The sequence below is a fragment of the Anastrepha ludens genome, chromosome 4 (assembly GCF_028408465.1).
Source record: "Anastrepha ludens isolate Willacy chromosome 4, idAnaLude1.1, whole genome shotgun sequence".
NCBI lineage: Eukaryota > Metazoa > Arthropoda > Insecta > Diptera > Tephritidae > Anastrepha > Anastrepha ludens.
In genome coordinates, this window is record NC_071500.1 from 18,063,906 (window position 1) to 18,074,166 (window position 10,261).

General features: G+C 38.7%; 1 protein-coding gene and 1 long non-coding RNA gene across 2 annotated transcripts; both read right to left on the minus strand.

The window, feature by feature from the left end:
- Positions 1–201: 201 nt before the first annotated feature.
- On the minus strand, positions 202–4,283 carry LOC128859901 (medium-chain specific acyl-CoA dehydrogenase, mitochondrial-like). Its single transcript, XM_054097042.1, has 4 exons — positions 4,152–4,283; positions 1,287–1,637; positions 782–1,217; positions 202–711 (listed from the first exon to the last, which is right to left on the minus strand). The coding sequence occupies exons 1-4, from the start codon at positions 4,167–4,169 to the stop codon at positions 260–262; spliced, it is 1,257 nt and encodes a 418-aa protein (XP_053953017.1). The 5' UTR covers positions 4,170–4,283; the 3' UTR covers positions 202–259.
- A 2,138-nt stretch (positions 4,284–6,421) lies between these two features.
- Positions 6,422–9,874, minus strand: LOC128859905 (uncharacterized). Its single transcript, XR_008454204.1, has 3 exons — positions 8,741–9,874; positions 8,374–8,685; positions 6,422–8,310 (listed from the first exon to the last, which is right to left on the minus strand). It is a non-coding gene; the product is annotated as an uncharacterized LOC128859905 (long non-coding RNA).
- Between the last annotated feature and the right edge of the window lie 387 nt (positions 9,875–10,261).

Below are 10,261 nucleotides of genomic sequence, written 5' to 3' on the forward strand. Positions count from 1 at the left end.
TTAAGTTAAGATCGTGAACGTAATAAAGCAAGTAATTTATGTTGCCATTACTTTGTGACTTTTACTTGACAATCCAGTGATCGAACTCAGAAGAATTATTGTGAGATATTTTGTTTGGAGAAAAAACGTAACAATATTTATTCCGTTATTCAATATTTTACATGTAACAGCCTAGCAAAAGTTCATTCAAAAATTTCATGGTTTTCATCACAATTTCTTAAATACTTTACTATATCGATAGCTTAAATTACATATTAACTTATTTCGATGACTTTTTAGCCTCATCAATCATATTTCTGGAGACTATTAGACGTTGGATTTGAGTTGTACCCTCGTAGATTTGGTAGATTTTGGCATCGCGCATCAGCTTCTCTACTGGGTATTCGGTGTTGAAGCCGTTTCCACCAAAAATCTGAACAGCGTCACTGGCAATTTTGTTTACCATATCCGCCGCATGGCACTTAGCTATCGAAGCATAATAGGTATTGTGGCGACCCTGATCCACTTCCCACGCAGACAGACGATAGGCTAGACGTGATGTTTCTACACCTATCGCCATGTCGGCGAGCATAAATTGCACTGCTTGGTGGTGTGCGATTGGCACGCCAAATGCTATACGCTCGAGTGAATATTTCAATGCTTCGTCCAAACAGCGTTGGGCCAAACCAACTGCGCCAGCAGCAACAAGTGGACGTGTTTTATCGAAAACACCTGGAAAGAAAATATAGGTGAATGGATATTTAATAAGGAAATTCAATTTTCTAACAGCAATCTTTCTCACCCATGGCAATTTTAAAACCGGCACCTTCACCAATCAAAATATTCTCCTTAGGCACACGGACATCTTCGAATGTAATGCCGCGTGTATCAGAGGCACGTTGTCCCATATTACGTTCCTTGCAACCGGGCGTAAGACCAGGAGTCTCACGCTCAACAATGAAGCCGGTAAATGCCTTAGAAGCAGGCGCTTTTGGATCAGGATTTGTACGCGCCAACACGAAGTACCAATCGGCGATACCACCATTAGTGATCCACATTTTTTGACCATTCAAAATGTATTCATCACCTTTGCGTTCAGCCTTCATTCTGAGGCCGTTAACATCAGAACCTGCACCTGGTTCTGTGACAGCATAAGCAGCAACAAGTGGTTCTTCCAATAGACGCCCTAAATATTTCTTTTTTTGTTCCTGATTGCCGGCTATTATAATAGGCATTTGCTGCAAAGAAAAAAATTATGCATTTATATTTACTCATTTACAAGTTGCATAGTAAAATCTTGAGCTTACAGCCAAAGTACTCCCTTCTAAGGCAGTCATAATGCCAGTGCAACCGTAACCCAACTCTTCATTCAATAGACAATCGGTATAGGAATCTATACCCATGCCGCCAATATCGGCTGGTATTTGACCGTTCATCAAACCCAATGGAAATGCTTTCTTCAAAATATCCCACGGAAATTCGCCAGTCTTGTCGTAGTGCGCCGCTACTGGTATAATTTCTTCGCGCACAAATTTGCGTGCAAGTTCCTGTATTTGTTTTTGGTCTTCCGTGATGCCGAAGGAAGGGCCAGTAGGCGTAACGTGAGAAACGGTGACATAGCGACGAGTTGTCAATTGACGCAAGGTGGTAGTAGCAATCTAAAAATAAAATGCAAGGAAATGGTACTTTAATTGGAAAAAAGTTATCAAAGATCATGATTCGGAACTCAGAATTTTTCGGCGCTGCTTTACCAGCATATTTCGAATTGGTGCAGCCGCCATTGGCCATACTGTGGCCATCTGTTGCACCGGAGCTTTTCCGACTATTTCAGGCCCGGCATTGGATGCTCTGATTGGTTTGCCACCACTTGATGCTTTCATTCAAGCAGAGGCCTTGAAGGCCATCTGCAGGCTGAAACACAATGGGAACTGGTACGGCCCATGTCCGGCATTGGAAAACAGAGAAGGCATGGACTTCGATTCAACGATTCTCTCCATGCCCCTTGACTCCATGCCATCAGGAGTCATACTTGAAAAGAGATACAGTGTAGTGCTGCCGGAGGCTCAGTTGGGGTCAAACTCAGAAAATGAGCCCGGCAAACACTGTTTTCGCATTTTTACGGATGGCTCCAGGACCGAACATGGCTCCGGCTCTGGGGTGCACGTGGAATCCAGCGGGACAAAACTGCACTTTGCTCTTGGGATGCATGCATCTGTGTTTCAGGCGGAGGTGTATGCAGTTTAAGAAGCGATGAACTTTGTTGTGGAAAACCGATGGAGAGGCAGATCTATTTGTGTCTGCAGCGACAGCCAAGCTGCGCTTACGCCCTTAGGCAGCCCTCCAACCACATCAGGGGTAGTCAAGTCCTGTAAATCCAGGCTGAACTATGGCGGTAGACATAACCTGATGCTAACATGGGTCCCGGGTCACTTGGGTATCGCGGGTAACGTGACCACGGACTCCTTAGCTAAGATTGGCTCTGAGGCCAACTTCTTTGGACCAGAGCCCGTTTTGCCAGTGAGAATAGAACACAGACACAGAAAATTTAATATCGTTCCGGTGAATATTTTCGAAGTTGCACGAAAATTTTAAAAGGCGTTTCAGAGTGCTTGAAACGCGTTTTTCTCAAAATGGTGTTTTCAAAGTCGGTGATCAACATTACTCGAAAACGGCTAAACCGATTACTCTCAAATTTTAACACGAGCTTCTTGAATACTCGTATATTTTTTAATAATCAATCGAACATTTTTCCCACCTATAAATATGTTTTGTTTTTATAAACAATTTAAGGCCGAAATTTTGGTAAAAAATCAAGTTTTTTTTTTTGAGAAACCGCCATTTTGTCAAAAAAAATTATTTCGCTTATTCCTTCGATTAGTTACTAGATTTAACATTACTTTAACGAAATCTGTTTGGTTTTTTTATTTGAAAGGATCCAGTTCAGAGATATAGTGGCCCGAATTGGAATATATGGCCCGAATTGGAACATATGGATGTGGACGATATGTGGCTTCAACAGGACGGTGCCACTTGTCACACAGCTAACGAAACAATAGCTCTTTTGCGCGAAAAATTTGATGGCCGAATAATCTCACGTCGCGGCGATGTCAATTGGCCGCCAAGATCATGTGATTTGACACCGTTGGACTTCTTTCTTTGGAGTTATTTGAAGAAAATAAAGGTGTACGTCGATAAGCCAGCAACAATTCAAGAGCTAAAGGATGAAATAATTAGGCACATTAACGGCATAGATGCCTCTGCGTCATGGAAAATTTGGACCATCGGATGGAGGTGTGCCGCCGAGGACGCGGCGGCCATTTGGCCAATATTTTGTTCCATGCGTAATTGAGCCATACCAGTATTATCATAATAAAGAGAAATGACAATAATTTCCTAAAAAAATTGTATTTTATTCAAAATCAACACCGGCCCTTGAAACTTAACCAACCTTTATAAAGCACAACCAACAAAAGCCTGTCTATACAAAACGAAATATAATATAGTAATATTTGCTTTCACAACAAGAACAGATATGTTTGCTTTTTTTTTTTTTTTGTTTAAAGATATGCGGCAATACTTTCATTGTGGCAGCTCGGTACGTTTTACTCGTTACGTCAGTCGTTGTTGTTGTTGTAGCAGTACACTTATCCCTGTCAGTGTTATGTATGTAGATCGCCGGTCATCTTCGTCTAGCTCATCTAACGATAGACCCAGGCAAGTTGCTGTTTCGACAGGTTGGGTTCAGAGGCAACGGGGTGTTCATTCCCATGGCAGCCGGTTCTACGCTACCGGAATGACTCGATTTTTTTCCGACCAAGGGCTGCCGCCCCTATAAACTAGCCCGGTCTAGTGTACCGTACCTTACGTTACGTCAGCGAAATGCGTTGCGGCAACTGACGAAACGGGCCCATTGGGACAGCGCTACAACTTCACATTTCCGCTGCCAAAATAAGGTTTTCACCTATGGTGAAAAAAATTTCAATTCATCATCCTTGGTTTTTACTAGGGTATTTTTATCATCGTTGTGTTTTACATCATTTTCGAACAGCTCCCCAAAGGTTTGCGGAGTGGATAGAGGGGACTTTTCTTAACGTTAGAACTGGTTGGGATTTTAAATGCCACAGTAGAATGCCACGGTCGATCGTCACTAGAAAAACCCTTTTCTTTCTTACCTTATTTAAAAAAGCCATATTAGATTGCACAACAATTATAAAGATAATAAAATATTATTTAGTGATATCTCAAAACCTAGTATGTACACTTTTTGTTAGAAAGCAGTTCTTCACTCTACTGCGTTATAAATACGATTAAAAATACGTTTATTCTTGCTTTATTATTGAGAATCGAATACATATTTACTTCCAATTGGAGTTTGAACTATTGCGCCCTGTGTGGTTGCTGTTAGTATCAGATGTTATCAAATAAAAAAATGCATATAAAATGCATTCAAGTCTTATTGTGACTTCAATCTTCTGAATTACTCTTACAGTAGATTCGCCTCAATTAATTTTTTTCCAATCGCCGTAGATCCTTCTCCTTTTGCTAGGCGATCTAAAATTGAAATTTTCGTTTCCAACGAAATGTATTGTCTTTGATGTTTTTTTCTCTCCATTGGGCCAAGTAAAATCTTAGAAAAAAAATTAGAAAAGTTTAGTTTTACGATATTGAGAAGGCAAAAACCTCTTTTAATCAAATTTAAACTTTACGGCACTCACTTTAAACGTTCGAATCCAGAAATCAAAATTTTCTGCTTATTGCTGCAACTTGAAATCAAGAAAATTTAAGGGGTCCCGGTGGTCTAGAATTTTCAAAAAATCGATTTCTTTTTTGATATTTTGAAAGTATAGGCTTTTAAGAAAATACTGTCAAATTTTTGGAAGGATATTCCTATTTTTGATTCTACAGTCTTTTTAGCCGGTAGAATCAGATTCGTCACGCGGCGGCATCAATGGTCGCATTTAAATGGTCAAACCTTTAAACTCAATGATCTCAAAACTACTTTTTTCGACCTTATGTTAGAAAAAAAAAACTATTCAGCCGAATCGTCTGAAGTTTTAATATTTCGTTCACAACATCAATGGCTACCGCTCGTACTGGAATCATATTATTATTCCAATTATTTTATATTATTTTATTTATATCAAATTCAAAACCGCGCTATTTTGACAATTTTTTTCTTTATTCTGGTACGTGACATAGCTACAGAAATACTGATTAAAATCGTTTTGGTTTTTGTGTTTCAGATAAATAGAAGATCCAAAATGGTCCAATTTTTCGGAAGAGTCAACATCAGCGCCACTTTTAAAATTAATAAATATGGGAATAATGGGAATAAATAGAATAGACGTACCTCTAAAGGAAGAGGTTAAATATCTAGGAATAATCTTGGATAAAAAACTCACTTGGTAGGCCCCCTTCAACTCAGTAATAAAAAAAAGCAACGAAAACCCTTTGGACAACAAAACAACTCTTGGGTAAATCCTGGGATCTGAACCCTAAAATGACCTTCTGGATCTACACCCAAATGGTAAGACCTATTGTACTATATGGGACGGTATGGTGGGTTAAAACACATCAAACTACTGCTATTTTCGGTGGGATAAACACATCAAACTACTGTGCTTTTGAATTTACCACCGCTACATTTAGCAATACATGAGGAAGCTACCATGCAAGCACTCTCTTTTCATATGAAAAAAAACTTAAACCAGGAGATCTTACTGGACACCTGAATATCTTGAACAGGGTTCGACATGCAGGCGAATGACCATACGGAACCCGTACTACATTTTATAAAGAGATACAAAGTTATCTTCGTCTGTCTAAGGAAGAGTGGAACACTAACCCAACATGGATAAATGATGGCTCACAAAAATGGGACACAGATTGTTCCACAACGCTGCCAATAGTAGGAGCAGGAAAAGTGGGGCCTAGAGCACACAAATACCTAACACCAAGCACAGATACCACAATTTTCCATGCGGAGCTCTTCGCCATAGTGAAAATAGTGGAAATCATATCCAAAAGAGGGTTCGAGAAAAATACTTTTGGACAGCCAATCGGTTCTCAAAGCCTTGAATAGCTTCACATTCAAGTCAAAAGTCCCAATAGAGTGTAACAATGTACTCAACAAACTGGCCACTCATAATCAGGTCTTACTGATTTGGGTACCAGGACATGAGGACACGAAGGAAACGAGAAGGCAGACTAAAATCAGTGAACACTTGAACGGCACAAGCGACCTAAATCACTCCAAAAAGTTTTTGAACTTCAATGCCAACAGAGCAAAATCTGCTCTAACCCTAGATAAAAACGACCTCAGATTTCTCTGTGGAGCACTTACAGGGGGTCACTTCGCCTGTAATAAACACTTTAACACAATAGGATTATCTAACAAGATCATACAGGGTCTGCTGCGATGAAGAGGAGTCTATGGAACGCTTAATCACCAACTGAGATACAGAAATACTCTCGACTACCACCTTTTTTGGGGATTTTCGATTATAAACCGTTATTATTAAATGATGATGAAAATGCAACTTTATTCTGAAAAAATGGTTACAAGTGAATCCTTAAAAGTATTGCCGATCGCTGGCTACAACTTTTTCACATCTTTATGGTAGATCTTGTATACCGTCGCGGTAAAAATGGTCATCTTTTGAGCCTATCCACGAATCAAGCCATTATTTGATGTCTTCATATGAATGGAACTGCTTGTCATGACCATGTGCCATCGATCGGAACAGGTGATAATCGGACGGCGCATTACCTGGAGAATATGGCGGGTGGGGCAGGATTTCCCATTTCCGTGTTTCCAGGTAGGTTTTAACTGGTTTGGCAACGTCAAGACGAGCGTTGTCATGCTGTAGAATCACTTTTTCATGCCTCTCCGCATATTGCGGCCGTTTCTTGCGCTTTTTTTTAACAGTTCATAATAAATAAAACCAAATACATAGAATAACATTCGTAGCGTGAATTTTCGGCTGAGGCGACGACGTAGAAGCATGACCTGGCAGTCCCCATGACTTTCTTTTGTTTGGGATTGCTTTAATGAATCCATTTTTCATCACCCGTCACGATGCGACGAAGAAACCCCTTCCTTTTCCTTTCCTTGCCGCTGGAGCAGTTGTTCACAGGCGAAAAAACGACATTCGACGTTCAACATCCCTTGGTTTTAACTCATAAGGAACCCAAGTTCGCTGTTTCTGAATCATTCCCAAAGCATGCAATCGCTTGGAAATGGATTGGCGGGTAACTCCTAATACTGAAGCAAGCTCTTCTTACGTTTGACACGGATCCTCATCGAGCAATGCCTCCAATTCAGCGTCTTCGAAGGCTTTTGGCCTTTCTTCACGCGGACGGTCGTCAACATTAAAATCACCGTCTTTGAAGCGACGGAACCAAACTCGGCACGTTGTTTCACTTAAAGTAGCATTTCCATAAACTTTTTGTAGCTCTCGATGCGCTTTAGCCGCCGTTTTTTTTTTCGAATGAAAGTGGAAAATCAACACTTCCCGCAAATGCCGATTATTCGGCACAAAATCAGACATTTTCACAAAAAAAAAAGTATATGATTCTAAACAAAATCTCTAATGTGTCGGAGCAGTTTGTTTACCATCTGGTACGTCTAAGATTAGTTTACGACGTTTACATAGGTTATGTTAGAATCGACTAGCACACACTGCTAAATTTCAAATAGCGATAATTTAATATTTTCTTTTTTCTCGATGAAATTCTTAATGAATTCGCTCTCATCAGCGTTGGCCCTTAACTCAACAACAGGACCCTTCTCGGGTATTCGTTTGTTTGATATTTCTTTTGGAGGTTGAGTATTTCCTTCGGTATTTCATTTCTAAATGAACAAACGAAGTTCATAAAATTATAACATCCAAAATTAAAAATCCACCGCAATTTCAGCTTGCACTTTTCTTTTTTTTTTTTTAATTTAAAGCTTCTGTTTTTGAGTCAATAGCTCGTCCTCACAGAGTCCAATGTTTCATATTTTATACTCATGGACTCAATTTTAGACACTTTTTTTAGTTTCGCTCAATTTTGGTTGTCATTTATCTTTTATGCGCTGCTTACGTCCCTCTACATCTTCGTCATCCACAGGTTCTTTTTTATGCGTACTAGTCGACGCTCTTCTTCTAATGCTTCTTCATCATCGGAACTAATATTTGTCTTTTCAATACAGATGCATCCGAGCTTGGTTTGGAATCATCTACAACATCATTTATTGATTTTGCTTTACCAGAATTTTCTTGCATAAATTGTTTGGTTACCTCTTCACCCAACTCAGCCTCCTCACCAAAAGAATGTTACCCGTACTTCCTGTCAAATAAATATTGAATATAAGTAAACATAATCTTGATTCTCTCATCATTTACTTGATACCCTTTTCGCTATTTTTTGTATTTTCCTTTATACATATTTCCTGGACGTGCATTGTGATCTATTAAGCCTTCTTCTAATTTCTGCATGTTGTTTTTATTTTGCAGTTCCGATGCATTGCCCATGGTGAAGAAAAATTATTAACTATGATCATCCTTGTCGGAATAGCATTCGTCTTTAAATGGATGCCCGTAGATGGATTCTCCACCAATGGCGCACCGGTTGGATCGCCACCTTGCCCGATGAAACCTTTAACGACTCTATGAGACCTTCCAAACAGAGCTGGATAAAGTTGCGAGCAGTCTTTACCAGCATCTGCAACAGAAATTTTATTGTATACTTAAACGGATATTAAGAAAATAATACTTACCTTTTCCGAGGTAGGTAGTTTTTGAATAGAAATATTATTCATGTTTTTTTTTATTTGCACTCAGCTCAGGGATAATTGATTTATACGAGTATTATCCAGGCAAAATAAAAATATTTACAAACGCGACGGGCGAAATCGAGGCGAATTCAGATGTGGCGAACTCAAACGTTTTCAAGTGGTGTATAGAAATTTTACATACTGTCTTCATCTGCTTGAAAATCTGGCATGTGTTTTGTTGCCTGGGCATACTTTCTAATTTGTGACATGTTGCATAGCAAGAGGATTCATAACCTGCGCGCTATTGCCACACAGCGTGAAGCTACGAAATGAGAAAATAGTTATCAAACCACAAAAATGCAGTTGAATCCAGATGACATCTAGACATTATACAAATCCTTTAGTTAAGGGGTTATACGCAGTTATGACTTTCAAAAAAATTGATTTTTTTTATTGCATTTTTGTAATGTACATATATTCAAAAGTATACGCACGAAATTTGAAGTAGATCTAAGCAATACTTTCGGAGTTATACCTAAATATGTAGAGATGCCTCGGCACGTTTTAAGGTAGGTATTGAAACTTTAAACGTGTTTTTTTCAAAACGGCATTTTTCAAGTCGGTGTACACGATATCTCGAAAACGGCTTGTTTGATCGGTCAACCGTTTTAACTCAATCTTTAAAGATACATTTTCTAGTAATTAATCGTTCCTTTTGTAAATCTGATACTTATTTTCCATTTTATAATTAATTTACGGCCAAATTTTAACGTAAAAATCGAAATCATTTCTTTTAAAAGCTGCCATTTTGTGAAAATTCACTATTTTGATTAGCCGAACGATTAATTACTAGATAATCTAATATATTAACAAAATTTGTTTGGTTTTTTGATTTCAGATAATCCAATCCTGAGTTACGATGTACACCGTAAATCGTCTTTTTTTAAAGGAGGTTCCAGAAATCGCCTGCAGCGCGCTCTATAATCAACATTTTCATAAATAAAAAATTTTGTTACGTTCTTGAAGGATGCTTTTATAACCGCCAAAAATTTTCAAATTAAAATATTCTGAAGTTTCTTCAGAATAAATCCTTGACAACCCGTCTTTTATTTGCTTCATAACTGCGTATAACCCCTTAAAACGCTCTCAGCAGGTTGTGAAAAAATTACCACAGCCGAGATCACGTGATTCTAAAACGCTCTTTTATATAAAAAATCTATAAATTGACTTAAAATTTCAGGTATTTCTCAATGAAAACAGTTATTACGGCTAAGAAATGTATTAAACAACATACATATTTGTTATTGCAAATTTTCCAAGTCGAATATATTATTTGGATTTTTTTTTTGGGTATATATTGTATTCTTTTTAATGTTATCATAAAAATTCTAATTTGGTCTTACAACTCCGCCAATACGCTCAAGCAAAAAAACCAAGCGCTCACCCTCTGGACCCACCTTTCGATGAGCTGGGCCTACCGTTAGATGAGCTAGACGAAGACGACCGGAGATTACGCTACACTGA

Bases quoted from the DNA above. Each gene is read 5' to 3' on its own strand.
- LOC128859901 (XM_054097042.1), bottom strand. The intron at 1,218-1,286 runs GTAAGCTCAAGA...TTTTCTTTGCAG, and splicing joins TAGAAGGGAGTACTTTGGCT to CAAATGCCTATTATAATAGC. The intron at 712-781 runs GTGAGAAAGATT...TTTTCTTTCCAG, and splicing joins CGGTTTTAAAATTGCCATGG to GTGTTTTCGATAAAACACGT.